Here is a 22,392-nt window from a genome sequence, read left to right as displayed (position 1 = left end):
GACAGAGATACAGATTATTCACTTCTCTCTTCATCTACTCCCCTACAGCTCTTGTCTTAATAATGGGACTTGCATTGACGACATCAACACCTTCTCTTGCCGTTGCCGTCCTGGTTTTTACGGGACATTCTGTGAGTACGAGCAGAATGAGTGTGATTCTCAGCCCTGTAAGAACGGAGGCACCTGCACTGATGGCCTGGGTACCTACCGCTGCACCTGCCCTGTAGGATACAATGGACAGAACTGCCAGGTAAACTAACTTTTAAAACAACTAAAGTATCTGGTGTATAATTATAGGGGTTGTTGTATGCTGTACAGATTTTCAGATATATGGAATTACATTTTTTAAATAATTACAAATTGATTTAAGTAGAAGAAATGGTTTGCACATGCAAAGCTGAATACTCACACACTGAAGAAAGCTTGACAATCTTGATAAGAAAGTGGGTGTATCGAACTCATTGACATGGCTAGATTTGGTATTGTTCTGGTGTCTGTGTAACATTTGCAGCCAATACTGACTCTCCCCCCTTTCCATCTTTTGTATTCAGAACTATGTGAACCTGTGTAGCCAGGTGCGCTGTCACAATGGCGGCTCTTGCTCTCAGACAGCAGCGACCTCCTGGACCTGCCACTGTACAGTGGGATGGACGGGACTTTACTGTGATGTACCCAACATGTCCTGCCAGGACTTTGCTGCTAGAGAAGGTGAGCTATCTCAACAAGCAACAACACAATAATTGTAATTAGAAGAAGGGCAGATAAGTCATATACAAGAGGAAAAGATCAGACAGAATCTTTAAATGCGCAGTAACTATATGTTCAATCTCTTATATCTGACTCCTTTACCAAATTACTGTAGGTCTGGAAGTGGAAAGTGTGTGTAAGAACGCGGGGCGGTGTGTGAATGTGGGTAATTCCCACAAGTGCGAGTGCCAACCAGGATACACGGGGAGCTACTGTGATGAGATGGTCGACGAGTGCAAGTCAAACCCTTGCCGCAATGGAGCTACGTGCAAGGGCTATCAGGGCACATATGAGTGTAAAGTAAGTAAATCCTCAGCTGTGTGTGTGTGTGTATGTGTTTGTTGTTGATGTATGCGTGCATAGTTTGTAAGTTGTAAATCTGTCATGTTTTACACAATGAGCTAACCTGTATTTCTCTTTTCATTGCTCCAGTGCAAACCAGGCTATCAGGGGGTGAACTGTGAGTACGATGTTGATGAATGCCACTCTAAGCCTTGCCTCCATGGAGGTACCTGTATAAACCTTATCAACCGCTTCACCTGCGCCTGCCCACCTGGAACACACGGTAAGTCTGCCGAACACTGGAGGAAGAAGGTTAAAACATTATCTGTAAACATTCGTAAAGCAGCTTTAAACCTCTTCCTATAAGCTGGAGCAAACAGCCCCCAGTGATATTCACAGTGGGCAAGAAATGTTGGATATAATTCTTATATACTCACATGATTACCTCCAGGGTGCCCCGAAAAATTAATTTTAGAGCTGATAAGATGCCATCCTGAAAACAGTGTACGGCTTTATTGGACACGTTCAGTAATATCCATCTGTTCTCTGCTACATAGGAATCCAGTGTGAAGTGAACGATGACGACTGCGCACCCAAGCAAGGCTCCTGGGAACCTCGCTGTCTGAACGGAGGACAGTGCATGGACGGTGTGGGCCGCTACACGTGCTCCTGCCCCCCAGGATTCGTTGGAGAACACTGTGAGGGGGATCTCAACGAGTGCCTGTCAGCGCCCTGTTATGCTCCCGGCAGCCTCGACTGTGTGCAGCTGGTTAACGATTATCAGTGTCGCTGTCGCCTTGGATACACGGGTACGCTTATAGTTGCTCAAATGGACAAAGCCGCACAATAGTTAGCCATTTTGTGTGTTAGAAAAGCAGCAAGGCTCATTATTCTTTCCTCATTTTGTATAACTTTCTTGTTTCTCTAGGTCGTCATTGTGAGTCCATGGTGGATCTGTGTCTGTCGAAGCCATGCCACAATGGTGGCATCTGCTCTATGAACATGAGCTCAGTTCATGGCTACACCTGCTCCTGTGTATCTGTAAGTTTCTTTGATAACATGGATTCAACATTTTCTCATTAATTAATGCTCGCTTTGAAAAACATATTTTCTTTCAATTGCTCAACGCAAACATGCTTTATTCTTTTTTTTCAATGTGCTCTCATACTTTGTTCATAAGCTGTATAATGTTATACTTGAACTGATTTACATCAAGGCCTATATTAACAGTCCTGTGTTCTTCGGTCTTTCACATTGGCAAAAGACAAAAGCTGTTATTGGACGTGAAAAAGTTACATATTGTTGCTTATCATTCTGCGTCGTTATTCTGTATCAATCTGCCCTTTTCCAGTTAAATTCTTATTAATCAGTTGACTAACACACATTCCTCCAGATTCGACCTTTAAACAGTGAACTTGAACTAAGGAAAATGAGGAACACAGATTACTACAAATTATGTGAAATGTTTCATAAATTTTTTTTTTATGAATTACATAAAAACATATTATGATCCATAAAGTACAAAAATATCCTCAACAGACTACATCTTCAGTGTGTTACTGACGCTTCATAATCACTATAGACTACAATATTGGATCAGTCTCATTCATCTGTATGATCACAGTGAGAAAATGTATTGTATATAAATAAACTTAGCGACTGTAGAAGATGTTGAGAGATGACGGGTGGCAGAGTTTTCCTTTCCTTTGCTCCAGTACTACAACATCAGTCTTTCTTCACTAAATACTTGTTTGTCTCTCCACTAACCTCTTGCTCCCTCTTTTACTCTCATGCTTGCTTCAGAAGGCCACACCATGGCTCAGGTATAGTAGACAAGCAGCAGATCTGTAGGAGATCCTAAACGTATATTATATTAGTTAAAATAGTTAGTTTTTTACTTCAGATGCAGTGTTATTGTTATACATGTGTACTACAGCATTACTTTTAAAATGAATATATTGTTATCAAACTTCAGCAACATTTCTTGTTTTTATAGGGCTTTACTGGGTTAAACTGTGGCGACATAGAAGGCTACAGTTGTGAGAAGCTACGATGCCAAAACAGTGGGCGATGTGTGGTGTCCACAACTGGCCACCTGTACTGCCAGTGCCAGCAAGGCTTCAGTGGGGCACACTGTGAGAATCAACTGAGGTGTCCGTGGCCCTGCCAAAATGGAGGAACCTGCGACCCATCCAAGTACCAGTTCAGCTGCCGCTGTCCCCCACACTTCACTGGACGTTTCTGTGAGAATAAACTACCCTCATCAGGCCCTCCAAGCTGCCCGTATCTGCAGTGTGAGCAGCATTCAGGGGATAGAGTGTGTGACGATCAGTGTAACAACCATGAATGTCAGTGGGATGGAGGAGACTGCTCGCTCAACTGGCAGAAGCCATGGGAAAACTGCACTGCCAGTATCCCCTGCTGGGATCGCTTTAAGAACAGACAGTGTGATAAGGAATGCGACAACCCTGGGTGCCTCTTTGATGGCTTTGAATGTCAAGACTTAAGTCCCTGCAAGTACGTGACCCATATCTACATTTTGTCACTGCACTTGCAGTCAACTACAAAGTCCAAACATGTTTTGAAGCCAAATCTCTCAAAAGTTTTACTGTGTATTTTCAGATATGACAGGTACTGCGCAGACCACTACGGTGACGGCATCTGTGACCGGAGCTGCTATACGGAGGAATGTGGCTGGGACGGCTTGGACTGTTCTGGTGACACTCCAGCCGATAAGATCAATGGCACACTGGTGATAGTGGTCAGGCTGCAGCCTGACGAGCTACTCGGAGACATAAGGGGTTTCTTGCGCTCACTGGGAGCCCTGTTGCACACCAACCTGCAGGTTAAGCTGGATGAAGACAAGAAGCCAATGGTGTACCCTTACTTTGGGGTGGAGGAGAGAAGCAGAAGCAAGAGGGAGCTGGAGAGGGAGGTTATTGGGTAAGGATAGTTCATGATGGCATACTCACAAGCTCTCAGATAATAATTGGTAGCTTGAAATGAATCACGAATCAACTGTGTAACATTAACTGTTTTCTATTTTTATATGTTGGTCTGCACAGATCTGTGGTACACCTGGAAATCGATAACCGCGAATGTTCCCAGAGTTCTGTCGAATGTTTCTCCAACACTCACGAGGCTGCGTCCTTCATTGCTGCAGCACACATCAAGGCTGAACTGCCGTACCCTCTAGTATCTGTCAACAGTAGTAAGTGGTTCAGCGGTTAGTGCAATTTAACTGCTTTGCTTTGAGGTAAAAACCAAAATCACACAAAGAAAAAAACGCTGGTACTTAGACTTGTCTTTGTGTCCTCCAGGATACACGCCCGTTGATCCACCTAAACTGGTTTTACCGTACCTGGTCGGATTGGCAGTGGTTATTATTCTCCTTATCCTGGTTCTGGGGATGCTTGCAGCCAAGAGAAAGCATAAGCATGGTGTCCTGTGGCTTCCTGATGGCTTCCTGGCCAATAAAAATGACAAGAGGAGAGAGCCTGTTGGACAGGATGACTTTGACATGAAGTGAGTGGATGGAAAACATCAAATCAAAATCAGACTGAAATGTAAGGTTTTACAGATGATATGGGTAGAGTAGGCACTGCTACTGTAAGGAAACCTTTGTCAAAAACCTAGAACAGCTCAATTGCATCAGTAGAAAGCTGTGGTTGTACTGGCTAGCTCCCAGCGATCAATACTGGTGTTTGATTGAATGTGAAGCAGAGCTGGAATAGCACGCATCCTGTGTCTTGGATAAATATAAGCAGAAAAAAATGTCATTCTTGTCTAAACATGTTTTTCTTCTATCAGGAATTTCAAGACCCAGGATGGAGCCATGATTGATGGAGGACAGAGTCAAAGATGGCTGGATGATGAGGTCCCATCCAAGAAACCCAGAGTAAGGGAATTGAGAATAAAAAAAGAAAGAATGGTCCCAATAAAGCTAAAGGACGAGAGTCGTTTGAATTATATTGGGCAGGGAATGTGAGGAGGAAAGGTTTGTGGTTGTTGCGAATGTTCTCTCAAGTTCTGCTACTTTTTATAGACCGAAGACAAACCCTTGCTGCCCATCGCTATGGAAGGAGGCGTTGACCGAAGGGAGTGGACGCTGCAGCATCGAAAGGCAGCTGACATCACCCTCACTCCCCCACAGGCCGACCTGGACGCTGACTGCTTGGATGTTAACGTCAAGGGACCTGGTGAGAAAAATGCATTTCTTAATGTCTAGAGCTGACTGATTATCAGTTATTTGTCAAGTAATGAACTTGTCCCTCAGATGGTTTCACCCCACTGATGTTGGCGTCGCTGCGTAATGGTGGAGGCCCCGACTGCAGCCTGCACGGAGAAGAGGAGGAGGAGAGTGGAGGAGATGAACCAGGACCGAGTGTCATTTCAGACCTGATCTCTCAAGGTGCTTCCCTGTTGGCTCAGACGGACCGTACGGGAGAAACGGCGCTTCACTTGGCTGCCCGCTACGCCAGGGCTGATGCTGCCAAGAGACTGCTGGATGCCGGAGCTGATCCCAACGCCCACGACAACATGGGGAGAACTCCGCTGCATGCTGCCGTGGCGGCTGATGCCCAGGGAGTCTTCCAGGTGAGACAACAGATCAGCCAAACAGTGTTTTATTAGCCACTGATTTAACTATAGTTGTGAACAAAGTCTGTCATGTATTCATCACATCTAATCCGTCTCTGTGTTCTTCTCTCAGATTTTGATCCGGAATCGTGCAACAGAACTGGACTCCCGCATGAACGACGGCACCACTCCACTGATTCTGGCAGCTAGGCTCGCCGTGGAAGGGATGGTGGAGGAGCTGATCCACTGCCACGCTGACATCAACGCTGTAGACGACCATGGTCAGGAAACCTGTTAATTGTCTTATTCTTTTAATGGATGTCTAATGTATGCATCTGAGTATGTTATGTGCACAGTTATTCTAATTACAGTATATTGAAACTGCAGTATTTGTATGAGGAATCATGCTAATAATTGAGCAGGACAAGCTCCCATGCGAATCTGAAGTGTTCATGTTAGTCTGCTTGGATAATAGAACGTCAAACTTGAAGAGATTTGATTAGTACAAAAAAATATTTTAGATAATTGTAATAATTAATTCTGGTTCCCATGGTTGTTGATTTTTTCTTTGTCTCTTCTCACTGTCTTACCGTTTTAGGCAAATCTGCTCTGCACTGGGCAGCTGCAGTTAATAATGTCGAGGCAACTCTTGTCCTTTTGAAGAATGGAGCTAACCGTGACATGCAAGACAATAAGGTTTGTTCTTGTGTTTTCACTTATGCTACTTCAAACTGTTCCTTTGTTCCTAAGTTGTTTTTTTGGCTTATCATGAATGTACAGTGGTATCCCAGTAATACAATTTAAAGTACCTTCGTAGAAAATGTCTCAAATAAAAGTTATATTCAGTCATTACAAAATGATAAAAGTCAGAATACTGAAACAAATATCCGTAAAAAGTTGCAATTAATCTATATAATTAAACCCATCAGTTTTATTTTCAGATTCTTATATACACAAGTTATTAGTTAGGTCTCTTATCAAAATGCCAACAGACTCTTCTCAAACCACCCCTCTATTGTTTATCCATAGGATTAGTTTAGACACTTATAAGCACACTACTTCCAGCTCAGTCTTTATATACTTCTCTGTCAAGCCTAAGTTGGTCTGCAAGTCTGGCAAACGCAGAAAGATTAACCAAGTTAAGTACACATCAGTTTTGGTTGATTCTACTCATAAGTTATTGTTCTGAACTAAAATGTAGAAGATTTAAAAGTTTACCAATATGTGAATATTGAATTTGTACTTTATGACATTTTCTGTGTGTCCTTCAGGAGGAGACGCCACTGTTCCTCGCAGCCAGAGAAGGCAGCTTCGAGGCAGCTCAAGTTCTCCTCGACCACTACTCCAACCGTGACATCACCGATCACCTGGATCGACTGCCCCGTGACACGGCTCAAGAGCGTATGCATCATGACATAGTGCGCCTGCTGGACCAGTACAACTTGGTTCACAGTCCACACAACGGGCCCAACCACATGGGTGGAGGAAACTCTGTTATGTGTGGGGCCAACGGAGCAGGCTTCATCGGCATGCGCCCCGGGCCACAAGGGAAGAAGAGCAGGCGTGGCGGAGGTGGAGCAAAGGTGGGAGGTGTTGGCGGGGGAGCTAAAGAGCTTAAAGACATGAAAGCGAAGAGAAGAAAGAAGCCTGCTGGAGGAGAGGCGCCGAGCGTGGTTGCTGGAGTGGGAGGAGGAAATGGAGGAGGTGCAGGAGGAGGGAGCGCGAATGGCGTGAAGGCAGCAGGAGGACTTCCGGAGAGCTCTGTCACCATGTCACCTGTTGACTCCCTGGAGTCGCCGCACTCTTACACAGGCGATGTGTCCGGCGCTGTCTCCACAACAGCAAACTCCCCTCCCCTCCTGAGCAGCCCCACCTCCAGACCTATGCTGCCCCCCGTCAGCCACATGCTGGGGCAGCAGCAGGGCTGGGTGGGCATGACCAAGCATGGCTACGGCAGCCACATGTTTAACCTCGTACCGCACCAGATGGGGGGCTCTCACCCTGGCATGGGCCAACACCACGGCCAGGGCCCGATGCTGACCCCCATGAACGTCACCATGAGCAGAGAGCAGCTCCCGCCCATCGTCACGTTCCAGATGATGGCGCCTGGAGGGGGCCAGGCCATGCTGAAGCAGCCTCAACCAGGGCAGGTCCAGGTCACACAGTCCCAAGGACAGAATCAGGCTCACTCCCAGCAGGGCCCAGGCCACCTGCACTGCTCCCAGAGTATGATGTACCAGATGCCTGAACAGATGAGCATGGCGCATGGGCTCCCCCACACCCTGCAGCACGCCCACACTGTCAGCCACGGAGGCCACAGTGGGATCGAGGGCCAGTCTCGGCAGCTGCCCTCCTATCCACCTATGCAGAGCCCCGTGGATAAATACCCCACGCCGCCTTCCCAGCACAGTTACACCACCGCCGGCTCAGAGGGCACCACCCCCGGCAACTCTGCCCACCCACCCAGCGAGCACCCATATCTCACTCCTTCACCCGAGTCCCCAGACCCTTGGTCGTCATCTTCGCCACACTCCAACTCGGACTGGTCTGATGTCACCACCAGCCCGACCCCTCTGGGCAACCCCCACCATGCACTGCCATCCTCACACCACACACACATTCCAGAGCAGGTGCAGCTGCAGCAGCAGTCGCAGCAGATGCAGCAGGCCTCTCAACAGCCTCAGCTCGGAAACATGCAGGTGTTTGCGTAGGCCGGCCCGAGGAAAGCATGAACAATCTGACTTTGGGGTTCTGTGTAGTTAAGTAACACAAAGTAACTCTCACGATGCTTTTCTCACTTCTCTTGTTAACTCTCTTTGTTTGTTCTTCATTATATTAATCGGTCACCTCCCCTTTTCATGTTCTCTCCTCCTCTTTGCACTTAAGAAAACTGTGTATAGTTTCTAAAACGTTGTTGAGTATTATCAACTAGAAAGCAAGAAGTTCTCAATACCAAAAAAGCGTGGAATTAGTCATCTGTCACAATTTACAATCAGTTTTCCATGTTGTGCCTTCAATCCCAGCTGAGCCTCCTCTGCTCTCTGCCGGCCAAGTCCAGACTTTTTTCTTTTCGTCCTCTGGCGCCCAAACACAAACTGTTTATTGAGGGATCATCAAGGAAGTGCCAAGCAGATGGCAGCCAGCTGGTATTGCATCAGAAAACAGACTGCTGAGATGGACACTGAGAGGACACTCCGCCTTGATATTGTCTGATTTTGGAGGACGTTGTTTAGCTCTGCTTTATGCTACCCTCATTTTTATTGTTTAATGTGATAATCCTGTCAATACTAACTCCTCGTCGAAACCATTCACTCTACTTTTTTTAATATGATGGGTCATATTCAGTCGATGCTTTAATTCAAAACTACCTAGTTGCCTTTTTTGTTTTTTTTACTCATGCATTTTTAATGTGCTAAAGGGGGAATTTTATAAAAAATGCTGTTGCGTGACTAGAAAGACAAATGGCAAGAGAATTACAGTGATTTAGTAAGGTACAGATGCATCTTGTTACTAAGGGTTAAATGTATTCACTGCATTGATTAAACCTGAGTTATAAGTGTTTCCTATCAAACACACGGAACGTTCAATAAATGCAGTTTTTACTTGCACGTTGTTGGTGCAGTGAGAACACAGCGTATTACTCATATCTTAGGTAGGTGCTGTTACAGAAACACAGAAGAGTCGATTTAATACCAAATCCGATGCAGTTACGTCTCACCACTATTATTCATGTGTTGTTGAGGGATTCATTCAGAAGCTTGACAAACTTTATGCAAATACATACATTAGTTTAATATGTTGTATGATGAAATGTACATAGACTTACAGCACATTCTGCTTGTTATTACTGAGCTCCGTTTGGCAAAGATGTGTTGACATTTTAATGTTTTTTTATATGAATTCTGTTCGCACTTCTTCAATGATTCTGAATGTTACAGAGGTGCATGTTTCTACCTTTTCTAAACCGCCTCTTTATTTTCTTTTCCAAAATCATTTAACCAGTTTTGCCTTTTTTTGCTTGACTACAATCAGTGTATCTGTGCACCTTTTTTTTTTTAAATTGTCATGATTCATAAACCAAGTCAGGAGGTGAGCGAGGTTTGATAAAGTATTTTTTTTGGTCTTCCTTCTTAAAGATGATGTTGATCATAGCTTTGTGTTACTGTTCTGTAAACACAGACAATCATTCGCTGGTTTATTTTTGACACTTCAAAACAGAGCATCACTGTCTCTAAGACCAAATTCATTTTTTCTCCTGCCAAAAATGTACATCATGATCACTTTTTGGTCAGTTGTGTTACCCTCTTTTCAGTTTGTGTTGTGGTGTATTAAAGACTTTTGACAGCACACACATCGGATACCAAGAAACGTTGTTTTGGTTTGAATTACTACTGCAGATTTTTTCATATTTCAGCCATATTCCCTTTTACGTTTTCTCTATTCTTCACAAAACACAATTGCTGTACATCGAGGTGTCAGTCAACATTTTGTTATTAAGAATTTTAGCACATCAGTTCCCGTTCATTTGCGAGGCAATTTCTCCATGTTGTGAAAATGAAATGTTTTTTTTTTTGTTGTACTTTTCTCTGTTAACCAAATAGCCTATGATAATATACATGCCATATGAAGTAGTGTTCACAATGTTTGTATAAGGTAGAACTAAAACTGATGATAAAATAAGTTGTCTGTTGCAGAAAAACCAAATGATCAGCCAAATGTGCTTACTGAAATAAAGCCCAGATCTTCATAGATTTTTGCACTCATGTCTTTTTTTGTTTTTTTTAAATATTGTCAACAGGTTCAGAGACAATGCTGGTGTTTGAAATGGTAAACAGTAATTGTTTCACAGTTCGACTGTGGCACAGATGAGTCTAAATGGTAACATGCTGGAGTCAACTTTATTTCAAAGTTTTAATAAAAAGTTCAGGATAGCTACTTGATTCTTTTAATAGATTTGATTACTGGGGGTATTCAGTACTGAATATAACAAGTTTACTGAAAAATAACACCAATAATCACCTATCTTCTTGTTAATAACAAATCACCAAAGTCAATAGTATCTGTCCTATAATTTTGTATCTTCAGAATTGAAAAATTAAAGGAATGTGTGTGGGTCAGTGAGTCAAACGTGCCCATTCAACACTGTTAACATCACAGACGAGGTTCTGTTGTTAATGTCCGATTCCAAAAAAGTTGGGACACTGGGTCAGACGTAAACAAAACAGAATGCAGTGATGTGCAAATCCTTTAAATCTTGTAAATTTACAGTCATGAATTTGAACCCAACTTTTTGGCTATCAGGGTTGCACAATGCAAAGACATTGATTACTACAGTAATGTATAGAAACCACTAGATGTAAGGCTAACTGCTGCTAAAGGCAGCTTTTGGTGATATGCCTACCCCCCTTTTTTAAAATGACGTCAACAGCTGGCCAGTTATTACATATTCCAAGTTTCAAATGTTTTTAACTGAATGCTTACGTCTTGGAACCTCTAAATCGTGCTTTTATTGAATTAGATGAAACAGATGCTTTGTTTCACTTGTGCCTACTGAGTGTTCAATTATATGTTTTCATTGAAGAGAATTATCAGGTTTTGCTTCAGCCATAAATCAGAAAATATTTGTGTAATAGTTTAATTAGATTCCACCAGTCTACAGTAAGTGTGAGGGGTGCAGTTCGTTTCCGGTCCGGCAGGGGGCGGTGCTTCACGTAGGAAGCCGTGACGCAACACGAGGAAGAAGTCTGTACACGGAAGTCATCCCGGATTCTGCATGTATGAGATTTGTTTCCTGCTGTAGACTTTTCTCGGTGTAAATGACTCTTTCCTCTGGCGGCGAGTTAACCCGTGATGGCTCTACATGACGGGACCGTCGCTGCGGGGACCCGGACCAGATAATGTGCAGCTCTGAGCGGACGGCTGATATCCGGTGCGGGTCAATGGACGCCAGGACTTGAAGTGCGGCTGTTTTGACAGCTGGGTTGATCCTCCACTACCTGGTCTGTCTGCCTGACAGAGAGCAGCTGGGAGCAGACGAGCCCCGAGGTTTAAACACTAAAGAGGGGGTCGTTTTATGTACAGACGAACATCTACGTGAGAGAAGTTGCTGTAGAAGCTCCGGTGAAGAAACGGCAGAAAGGTGAGAGCCTGTCAGCGACCTCTCCTCTCACCTGTGTGTGTGTTGTGTGAGTAATAACCTGTTTGGCTTCTTTAAGTCCTCCCCAGCAGCTCTGTCTTTGTCTGTGTTTACCTACTAGTAACACTTCTACCTGCCTCCACCGTATGTTTACATCGAACTCTCACCCTCTTCTCTGTCTCCAGCCTCCCACCGACCTCTGGCCATGGCCTCGTCCCGGCTGAAGTACCTCTCTCTGGGCGTGCTGGTGTTCCAGACCACCTCCCTGGTGCTCACCATGCGGTACTCCCGCACCCTGCAGGCCGAGGGCCCGCGGTACCTGGCCTCCTCAGCCGTGGTGGTGGCTGAGGTGATGAAAATCCTCACCTGTGTGATGCTCGTCTTCAAGGAGCACAGTGAGTGCACCTGAACACACTGATGACCAGTGACCACCGACATATTGTTTTCATTATACTGAAACTATCTACTGTCATGTTTTTATTGATGTGAGAGGTCTCTAAAGTGTCCAGAACTTAGGATACATGGCCATCACAAGTTCATGCTGTGTTGTGATTGCTGTTGTTGAACCAACAGTCCAATACTGTAAAACATTAACATCAATGTTAAACAGAGAAAAAGCAACAAAACGTCACATTTGAGAAGCTTGAGCCAGCTCATGTTTTTCCTTTAATGCAGCAGAAACGATCATTCAGCAATCGCAATTTGATTTTGATTGTGTCTTTTTACTTAACTGATGACTTGACTTGAGTACGGCACTATCTGGTCAAGTCAATGTTATTCTTAAAGCCCAATGTCACAAATCACAAATAAGCCTGAGGGAGCTCTACATCTTTAAAGCATTCGACTACTTCCGTCCTTAAACCATCAGTTTGGACGAGGAAAAACTCCACAAACAACCCATTTTAAACTGGAGGACACCTCAAGAAGAATATCAGGATGGACAGACGTGCAACAGATGTTAAGAGTGAAATTACAGTACAGACACACAGGATGGCAAAATATAAACGGATTGTAAAGTTACATAAAGATTCCTACGTCATTTCGTTTTTTCACACTTGATCACTCATCAAATCTTCTTCACTGTTGGCCATACCTTGTTTATTGTAAGTTCACCTGAGCACTCCCTATACAAAGACCGCACACCTACACAGTCAATATTTTAAGCTTTACATTGATGCAACAGTCAGTGTGTGTTTTTCTGTGCTCCAGTGTATATTTCATTAATTATTTGATATTGTATATAGAAACCTTTTGTTGGAAGACAATAGTGCTGAAGTTTTCTTGCTCATCCTGCATTCTGATCAATGCCCAAAGTGATTCTGATCAATGCCCATGACGATGGTCCACTTATTCTCAACCTCCTACTTGACAAAAGTAGATTTGGGAGGATGTTGGGCAACATCTGCTAATATTCATAAACCATTTAAAACAACAAAGACTGCAATAATTAAGAAGTGTACAGCACCAATATTGCAGAAAATAAAATAAAGTATAGCAAGGCTAAACTTAAATAAAATACAGACCATAATCTGTAAAATAATGATTTAAATCCAAAACAGTCCAAGCAAAGAATAAGTAAAAGGATTCACATTTTGGTACTGAAAGTGCTACAGACACATTTATGGTTTCAAAAAAGTGTTGCTAATCAATAATTAATATCTGCCAAAAATAGCCCTCATACAGTAGCTGGAGAAGCTCCCCTCACTGAGAAATCAGGTTTGTCGAGGTGATCTTGTCAAGCTGAAGCTAAAAAAAGAGGTGGAGAACATTATTTCAGGGGGTTCCCTTTTTTAGGTCACAGCTGTGATAATGCCCAGAGCTAAAATCAGGTTTACAGTTTCATCTGTAAAACCTGGAACCTGTTATCTGACGAAGCGTTTGGCCTGCTGACTGTGGTCTGAATAGATCTTTTTCTTCTCCTCAGGTTACAGCATGCGAGCTCTGAACAGCGTCCTGCGTCAGGAAATTGCCAACAAACCCATAGAAACGCTGAAGCTGGCGATCCCCTCGGGGATCTACACGCTGCAGAACAACCTGCTGTACGTCGCCTTGTCCAACTTGGATGCAGCCACCTACCAGGTACAGCAGAGGGCGGGTTGGGTTGGGAGGCCGTGTGAATCTGCTTGACTCAGTGTGACTCACACACACGGAGCTGATTGCGTCTTTCTGAGACATTTCTCGATTAGCACATCCTCCTCGCTCGTTCATGGATTATTTACAGTTCTCCCACTTTGTCTCCATTAGGTTACGTACCAGCTGAAGATCCTCACCACGGCTCTGTTCTCGGTGTCGATGCTTGGTCGCAGGCTGGGCGTCTACCAGTGGCTCTCGCTGCTGATCCTGATGGCTGGAGTGGCTCTCGTGCAGGTCCAGTACAGCTTCATGTTTACTGCTCGGAGAAAATGAAAACTCACACATTGTTCACCTCCTCTAGAAAACAGCCTACAGAACATCCTCTCTGTGGTTCATACTAAAAAAGAAAGAAAGAAAGAGATTGTGCCCAATTCTGCAGGCGTCTAATTGTCTGCTTTGTATTGTAAATTCTTAGTTTTAATTATTGTGTGATCTTTAATTTCCTCTCGTGGCCGGATAAAGAAGAGACACCTCAGTGGGAGTTCTCAGAAGGTTGAATAAATATAACAACATAATGAGGCCTGAAGTGGAGCGCTGGATAAATATCGGCTACCAGTGGTTACGAAGGTTGTGCTGATGACTGACGAAGTGTTGACTGTTTTGCTATCACCTCCTCCTCCTTCTTGGCAAAACAAAGAGAATGCCTGTCAGTTGGTATTACACCGGATGTGATCTTTATATCGGCTGAGCACTCTGACAGAAGCACAATGGAAGAGGAGGAGGAGGAGGATGAGAGGAAACACCTTCGTAAAAAGATCAGACGGATAGAAATATTGACTCCATAGTGTGAAGCCTGCTTGTGTGCAGGAATGTGACATTAGTTCATCCATGAAACCATGTGAGGACACACCTATAGCAGCTATTCTGTTTGAATAGCCACCCATCAAAAAAAACTCATATAAATGTGCCAAAAAGCCAGCGTGAATCTGTCGAGAAATAATTGGCCTGTTCTGCACTGATGCAACTTCTCATTTTCACTGTTCGTCTTCGAGGTTGGTGCTGTTAGTTCTCACTCAGCAGGGTTTGTTTTGGTGTAGGTATCGGAGGTGGAAGGCAAACAGGATCTTGTTCAAAGGGTTTGTTAACTTTTTTTTTCAAATCTTTACCAAAGCATAAAAAAGCTGCAGTAGCTACAATATATTTTTTTCACTTTGCACAACCAGAGATCATCATCATCTATTTTTCCTGCTTACTGCAGCACAAAACGCAGAGACTCAAACTCTGCAGCGTTTTTACAGCTTGGCAAAGTTGTAAAGATTCCTTTGTTTGAACTTCAGGCGCTCTGCACCATCGATTCAGAGCGATTGTTGACCATTACGGAGAGCTGTGGCCTTAATATGTACATATCTATTCTTTGATTAGATGTTAAATTTCATCCAGAAAGCATAAAACAAAAAGTTTTTTCACAGGAGCTGTTTCATAGGACAGTTGGTGTCTGCACATTCTGTTTTGCATCCCCTTATATTGACACACGGGTTGTGTATTCTGTATAATACTATTTCCTATTTCAAGTTGATATCACTCTCACATTTGTACTTTTAAAGGTTTCATTTTCAGGACCATTCTCTGCTGCAGCACCTCTATTCGCCCTCTTTCTGAACATTTTAGGGGCCATCCACATGGAAACGCTTTTGTGTGTAAACGCACATGTTTTTGGCCGATCGTCCACATGGATCCTGTAAACGCACTTTTTTGAAACCTGGTCTCAGGGTGTAAAAATCTGAAAATGCTGCCCTTGCATTCTCGTGTGGACAGCGAATCCGCATACTTTGCGTATTGATGACGCCATCGCCCCTCATCACCCCTCGACCTCTTAACCCTGCAACGTCTCATAACAACAACAACAATGGCGGACTGCATGCTTGTGTTCGTGCCGCAGAAGATATTGAGCCTATTGGGGTTACTAGGGCAAAATATTATGCTCCTCAGCCACTACGCTGAGCAAAAAAGGATTATGGACAACCGACTAGCCATTTTCGTCTACTTGTTGTGTTTGGTTTCTCCTTCTACTGTCTGTTTGTATACAGTGCACAAGCTTTTGCGCATGCTCCGTCTCCTCTTTTCCGTTTCTGGCGAATTTCAAGCGCCACCTATAGGCTGGAATATGAACTAAAGAGTGTTGAATCGTTTACATTGGATCCGTTTGGACGCAAATATACGTGTGGACATGGCCTTAGTCACTGTCTCTTTGACAAAGTGTCCTAAATGTGTGTGCCGTGCGAGCATCTGATGTGACGCGATGTGGGACGCTTGCTGTCAACACTGAATCCTTTAACTATGCATTCTGTTATATCTAGTAAACAAGCCGAGCACCTCTCAGCTGTTACACTGAAGATCAGATTACAGTTGTTGCCTCTCAAGCAAAAAAGATAAGTGAGTTTGCTAAGATAGCCTGCCTTACTACGTTTGCACTGACATCACAAAAGGACTCATTTGAAGGCATAGATTCTGAGCGTGGGTTGTGTGGATTTCTCTGTGGATTTTTTTGATACTTTCACAGTATTTATATAGCACCTAGACCTGCTTTACAATCAAAAGAGAGATGGAAATCGTACTTTTCTATAATATGAGACCTTTTAAATATTAGGCTACAGCTGGCAGAGGGTTAGCCTAGTATAAAGACTGGAAACAGAGGAGAACAACTAGACCGGTTCTGTCCACAGGTAGCAACATTTTCCCATCAGCACCTCTAAAGCCCACTAATAAACACGTTACATCTCATTTGTTTAATTTGTATAAATGTGCAACAGCAATTTGCCGCTTTACAGATTTGCAGTTGGTAAGACCTTCTCTTAACTTTCAGGCTTAAAGTTCATCGTAGTTCAAGTGTTTCTCTTGTGTTTGCAGTGGCCCTCTGAGTCCCCAGCGGCCTCGGAGAAGGAGGCCCTCTCCGCGGGCTCCCAGTTTGTCGGCGTGACGGCGGTTCTGGTGGCGTGCTGCTCCAGCGGGTTCGCCGGTGTCTACTTTGAGAAGATCTTAAAGGAGAGCAAACAGAGCGTCTGGGTCCGCAACATCCAGCTAGGTCAGTTTTCAAGGATCAGTCGATTCATTCCAGTCAGTCTTGAACAATAACAGCTGTTCTTACATATGAAGTAGAATTCAATACGCTGAAAAGAAATGTTGAAGTTTCATTTGGATCAATACTCCTCCATCCACCGAGGAATAATGTTGAGAGGAGTTGTTGGAAACAGATTGAAAAAGGCTCTGCATCGTTGTTTCTGAGGCGAGCTTGTGTGTGTGTGCGTGTGTGTGTGTGTGTTTCCTTTCTTCCCTGCGCAGAGAGCCAGCTGGGTTTTTTACCTCCGATATGTTTCTGTTAAGATGAATGTTCCTGTCTAGTTTATTTTTACCACGGAGCGTGTGAGGCATGTGTTAAGTCTCTTGTGACTCCCGGTGTGAGCTTGGAGCCTTTTTCACCTGCTTTAAATGTTGGAACCTCGATCTGCAGCAAGAGCAGGGAGGGAAATGCAGCGCGTTCGATTTTTGTTGTTTTTGTTGTTAGTAGTTCTGAAAGTGAAAGAAAGAAAATGTGAAATTAAGCAAATTAACCGAGAATTTTGATGATCTAGTCTTTTCAGGCATTTGATGAGCAAAGAAATGTAAAGACGTCACCTTGAAAGATCAAATAGGCATTTTGCGCAACAATTACATACTGTAGGTTGGAAATGAAATTGTGGATGACAGCGTTTTTAGGAAAGAAGGGGAGAAAAACGCTGTAGTCGACGTACATGCTGTGGCAAGATATTAAAGGAATAGTTCACTATTTTGGTAAAATTAGCTTTCTTGCTGAGAGTTAGATGAGAAGATTGAGTTTGGAAACTAAATAGAAAGCTAAACCAAGAAGATGGTTAACGCCTGTTCATCTTGCTTTAGCACTAAGATTGGAGCTGGGGAGAAAGATCCCACAGAAACTTCAAAATGTCAATATGTGGTTTTGTGTTATTTCACTATCTCTGAATTTTTCACTGCAGTTATAGAGGGACACACATCTCAACCTTAGTTTAAAGGGGCTCTGTGGAACATGTATTGTATTGTGCTGGTCATCAGTGACACTCACTGCTAGCGGAGCAGAGCGAGGCACCGCGACGAGGCACTCGAGAACGTGAATAAAGTCACATCCTTTGGACTCGCTAAAAAATTCTTCAGAAAGAAATCCACAGTCCAGCAGCCTCAAATAACTTAACCAATCCATCCAAAGGCTTGTAAAGACAATCGAGAGAGACGGGGAAGATCTAATTTTTCACGTCACATCACAATTTGCTCACATATGATCAATAAAAAAGCGATTAATACAGAGTAATCCCTCTTTGTACCTACACTTATATCTTTCTATTCATTTTACATTCAATTTGCTTCTAAAGACGAGTCGTTTGGAACCATCTGAATTTATCTCTTTCACTGAAGTAGTAGTTTATTGATATTTTGATCAAACTTCATTACTCCGTGTGTGTTTCAGGGATGTTCGGCCTGGTGTTTGGCCTCTTCGGGATGCTGGCCTACGACGGAGAGAGGGTGAAGGAGTCGGGGATGTTCCAGGGATACAACACGGTCACCTGGGCTGTCGTGGCGCTGCAGGTGACGCTCACTCCGCTGCCAGGGATTTTATATGTGTTTCTGTCAAATATATTAAGCCTTTGGGGTAACAGACTCCTTATTTTCTGGATCAGACTCTCTGTCGGCCCGTACAGGTCATGCCTTCGTACATCTGTGTCCCTGTGTTTGTTTCCCCAGGCGCTGGGTGGTCTGGTCATAGCAGCGGTCATCAAGTATGCAGACAACATCCTCAAGGGCTTTGCTACATCGCTCTCCATCATCCTGTCAACCCTCATATCCTACTTCTGGCTGCAGGACTTCGACCCCACCGGGTAGAGAAATCTGTCCTCTCCTTCCGTCTAAATCTTTGTTTTTCTCCCTGATAATCACATTTTCTCAAGCTGACAGTGTTGTCTGCTCTCTTCCACAGCGTTTTCTTCCTGGGGGCCGTTTTGGTCATCGCGGCCACTTTCCTGTACGGCTACGAAGGGAAGCCGGCCCCCAACCCCAGCAGGGCATAGGACTCTCGCGGCTGACACTACAGCAGCAGCAGGAGGTCCTGTTGAAGCGTCAAGACGTGGAGGGGGGAAAGGAGGACAGAGGGCTGGAGGAAAAGAAGGGGAAAGGTCTTTATCATATATTGTGATCACAAAAAAGAAAGAGACACGGCGGAGGAGGTAAGCAGGTTGTGAACAGAAGACGGGGAAAGAGGGTTAAAACGAAAAGCAAGCACAACGCTGTGATGGGTCTCACACACCAGAAGTGCCTCAGCTGACGAGAGAAGCAGTGAGAAGAGAAACTGTTTATAACTACCGCTGTAGAGATAATCCTGGCTGCCACACCTCCATATGTGGAGAGAGATTCTCGACAGGACCGACTGATTGTGTTGATTAAGTACCTGTTTGACTGCCAGTTACTGTTACTGCCACATCAATCACACCTATACACTAAAGGATTAAAAGATTAAAGGCGCAGACAGGCAGGGATCCTTCAAAATTTGTTATATGTAGTCGGAGCTGCAGTATCGAGGCTCCTTCTTGTCCCACATAAAGCTCTGAAAGCACATTTTAGGCATTCTTTTTCTCCCGGAATGAGGCCGTCGAGCAGTTGTTTACTCTAAAGCTGTGTACAATACCACAAGCCATAACGGGCAAATAATCAAGGTTAGTTCGAGGCCCCAGTTGGGGTTGCAGTCTGCTGCAGAGGCGGATTTGTACACAGTTTAAGAGGCCTGGGCTGCCTGGGAGGCACAACACGGGACAAAAAAAAACCCCCCAACAATTCGATGCACCTACAGCCTTCAGACTATGGTAGATGAAGTGACCGTAACTCATATTGTCTCCTTAATTATGGCTCTCATGTTGGGTTTCATTCAGCTATTTTTGGAAACAGCCTCTGTTGCCAGGCAGCATATGGTCACCGGGGTGTCTTTGATAACATATACCGCGCATCTCGGCGACAGAACTTGTTTCTCTGTGCGAGTCCGGTCTGTCTGCGTCTGGTGGAGTGTAATGCTTGATAATGTTCGACAGTAACCTGGGTGTAACAAGAGTTAATCATCAGGACGGTTTGATTATGCGGGGAAGATGATTTTTGTACAACTTGAAATTCCGTTAACCTTGGATGTAAATGATAGCATACCGTTTCAATTTGTAATCTGTAACTCTCAATGAATTGTCTGTTTAACTTATTCAGTAATTAGGAAGTTTACATGACTTTTCAAAGCCACTGATCACCAACATCCATGACCTGTGCTCGTGTAACGATATCTTCTGTTGATTTTGTGGTGAAGCAATCAAAAATCACTGAATGCGGCGCCGCTAAGTCTGAACCGACTGAATTGTTGATACTAGGGATGCACAATATCTGAATTTAAGACAATATTTTCCAACTCATTTTGGCCGATCACCGTAGCTGATGCCGATATAAGTACGCATTTTGTCCACCTAATTGCAGAGAACATCAAGTCTCTGTGAATTCACATTCAAATGCAGACATACATTTATTTTCTAAACGTTAAATTGTAAAACTACATTGTCACAGTGTGTGTTCATTCCAACTAATACTGCTGTATCATTTTTAAAGGGGCACTTCGACTTGTTTTGACCGATGTTCTTGAACTGTTGGACCTCCAGACGGCCAATTGGCTCTTTTTAAACAAAAAAACACCCAAAAAAATAAATAAATAAATACTCACCTGTTGTTATCTAATGATTACACATAAAAATGTAAACATCTGACTTACAGGTACATCTTGAGGATTAAAACCTCACATTACCAGATAATTTGGGCTATTCTGTGAATCAAGAGGTCTGTTTCTGTTTGTCTACGGGCACGTTAAAAAAGGTGCATAGTGCACCTTTAAAGCCTTCATCGGTTGATACTGATGATACTGATATTATCGTGCATCCCTATTATTAACTAATTACTTCAGACATCTGTGAGGAATTATTTACACGCAAAGTAACCTTGGATTGTATGATTTATTTTCTCCTGGAACTACTATTTTTCTTTTTCTTGGGATAAAGCGGGTATAATTAATAACTTTATTATTTGAATTACCAATATGTGAATCTTTTATAAAAAGAAACATGTTTCCTTGAACTTTTCTGAATGTGTTTATTGTGTTTTATTCACAGTGTGTTTCCTCCCAGATTTTTTTTTCCTGCACTAAGACACACAACACATTTATAACGTGGACTGTCTTTGTTAGACGAACTAATGATTCCGAAAAAATTATATTATTGCCATTTGAAAAACCATTTCATGCCACTGATACATGATAGCATAATAGTGTAAGTACACCATTTCAAAAAGCAATAAATAATATTCAGACACTGGAATGTAAAAAAATATATACTAAATAAATAAAATCAATCCTCACAAAACAAAAATCAACAATACATAAAATGTGAAGAAAATACTTATAATGGTAGAAATCCCTGCTAGTTGTTCTGGCATCATCTTGGCTACAGGTCATATATGTACATCGGTAAGTTGATAAAGTTATGTATAAGTCGATGACGTCATTATCGTTACAGGCCTAGAACTGATGAAATGAAGTCAAAAGGCATCTCCAGTCTTCTCCCCTGACGTCTGATCCTATATAAGTCTTTGCAAAGTACAAGTCGACCTCGTCTAATTTAATACTTGGCATGTCGCCTAAGAACTGCGAGCTACATGAATAAATTCACACGTTGATATTTTTGGCATTTGTTTTAATTAGTTTTAAAAACACTGCATGCAAAAGCCAGACAGTCTGAGAGAAAGGACTGTAACACGCCAGAGTTTCATGTCCTTCATATTATAACACTTTAAAACACCTTTTTTTTCTTTTTCTTCTTTTTTTTTTTTTTACCCAGTCATGTTAAACAAATAACTGCATCAGACTCCAGTCAATCAGCAGGACAATTCACGAGTCACGCTCCTCATGAAGGAGGCCGTGTGGCGCTCCAGCCTCGAGTCCTCAGGCACATCTGTTACTGTAAAAGACACTTGAGGCCCTGATACACACAGACTGAACTCTGTGTGACCTCGTAGTCGAGTATGAATGTAATTTTTTTTTTTCTTCTCAACACTTTATTTTCAATCGGGGCAACATGTGAAAAAAGTTTCACCCTATAAAAGCCTCCATCGCAAAGATCACCTTCTTTGATTCTCCAGGTTAAAGTGCTGCTCTAGATGTTTCCCTTGATTGTCGACGTGAGCTCTCAGATGTTTCGCTAACTTGCTCCCATGTCACGGCTACAATGAGCATGTGGTTAAAATATGTAATGTCCACGCCGTCTACAGTACGCGACGAGGCAGGGCACTCCTTCAGATGATCGCGGCTTTAGTGTCGTTCTAAGTGAGGTGTGTGTGTGTGTGTTTGCGTGAGAAGGCTCGTTCGGTTTGCACCAGGAGTAATGAGCAGCATGGGTGAGATAAGGTGGTTACGTCCTCCGCCTCTCTTCATCTCTGTCTCCTCTAGGCCAGCTCAGCAC

At 43.4% G+C, this 22,392-nt stretch overlaps 2 protein-coding genes across 4 annotated transcripts in view; both read left to right on the top strand.

Moving 5' to 3' along the window:
- The window catches only part of notch2 (notch receptor 2), a 48,392-nt gene extending 38,034 nt beyond the window's left edge, over window positions 1-10,358 (top strand). The window contains exons 20-35 of one of the 3 annotated variants that reach the window (XM_030433165.1): window positions 49-250; window positions 552-708; window positions 863-1,047; window positions 1,180-1,312; window positions 1,587-1,838; window positions 1,958-2,070; window positions 3,026-3,546; window positions 3,652-3,972; window positions 4,095-4,255; window positions 4,350-4,554; window positions 4,840-4,927; window positions 5,075-5,228; window positions 5,306-5,625; window positions 5,741-5,888; window positions 6,206-6,303; window positions 6,879-10,358. In XM_030433165.1, the coding sequence (XP_030289025.1) occupies window positions 49-250; window positions 552-708; window positions 863-1,047; window positions 1,180-1,312; window positions 1,587-1,838; window positions 1,958-2,070; window positions 3,026-3,546; window positions 3,652-3,972; window positions 4,095-4,255; window positions 4,350-4,554; window positions 4,840-4,927; window positions 5,075-5,228; window positions 5,306-5,625; window positions 5,741-5,888; window positions 6,206-6,303; window positions 6,879-8,318 (4,498 nt within the window). In that variant the 3' untranslated portion in view covers window positions 8,319-10,358. Of the gene's footprint in view, window positions 1-48; window positions 251-551; window positions 709-862; window positions 1,048-1,179; window positions 1,313-1,586; window positions 1,839-1,957; window positions 2,071-2,832; window positions 2,853-3,025; window positions 3,547-3,651; window positions 3,973-4,094; window positions 4,256-4,349; window positions 4,555-4,839; window positions 4,928-5,074; window positions 5,229-5,305; window positions 5,626-5,740; window positions 5,889-6,205; window positions 6,304-6,878 lie in introns of those variants that run through there. The other 2 variants (XM_030433166.1, XM_030433167.1) reach the window with 2 other exon arrangements.
- A 1,004-nt stretch (window positions 10,359-11,362) lies between these two features.
- On the top strand, window positions 11,363-21,018 carry slc35a3a (solute carrier family 35 member A3a). Its single transcript, XM_030434158.1, has 8 exons — window positions 11,363-11,746; window positions 11,929-12,138; window positions 13,668-13,822; window positions 13,988-14,110; window positions 16,724-16,898; window positions 18,333-18,451; window positions 18,608-18,741; window positions 18,840-21,018. The coding sequence occupies exons 2-8, from the start codon at window positions 11,949-11,951 to the stop codon at window positions 18,928-18,930; spliced, it is 987 nt and encodes a 328-aa protein (XP_030290018.1). The 5' UTR covers window positions 11,363-11,746; window positions 11,929-11,948; the 3' UTR covers window positions 18,931-21,018.
- Window positions 21,019-22,392: the final 1,374 nt, after the last annotated feature.

This window comes from Sparus aurata, chromosome 11 (assembly GCF_900880675.1).
Source record: "Sparus aurata chromosome 11, fSpaAur1.1, whole genome shotgun sequence".
Lineage (NCBI taxonomy): Eukaryota > Metazoa > Chordata > Actinopteri > Spariformes > Sparidae > Sparus > Sparus aurata.
Note: the sequence above shows the minus strand (reverse complement) of the source record. Positions and strands in the feature narration are given on the sequence as shown.

Coding starts and splice junctions, on each gene's coding strand:
- slc35a3a (XM_030434158.1), top strand. CDS start 11,949: ATGGCCTCGTCCCGGCTGAAGTACCTCTCTCTGGGCGTGCTGGTGTTC. Junction 13,823..13,987: donor TGGATGCAGCCACCTACCAG/GTACAGCAGAGG, acceptor TGTCTCCATTAG/GTTACGTACCAGCTGAAGAT. Junction 16,899..18,332: donor GGTCCGCAACATCCAGCTAG/GTCAGTTTTCAA, acceptor TGTGTGTTTCAG/GGATGTTCGGCCTGGTGTTT.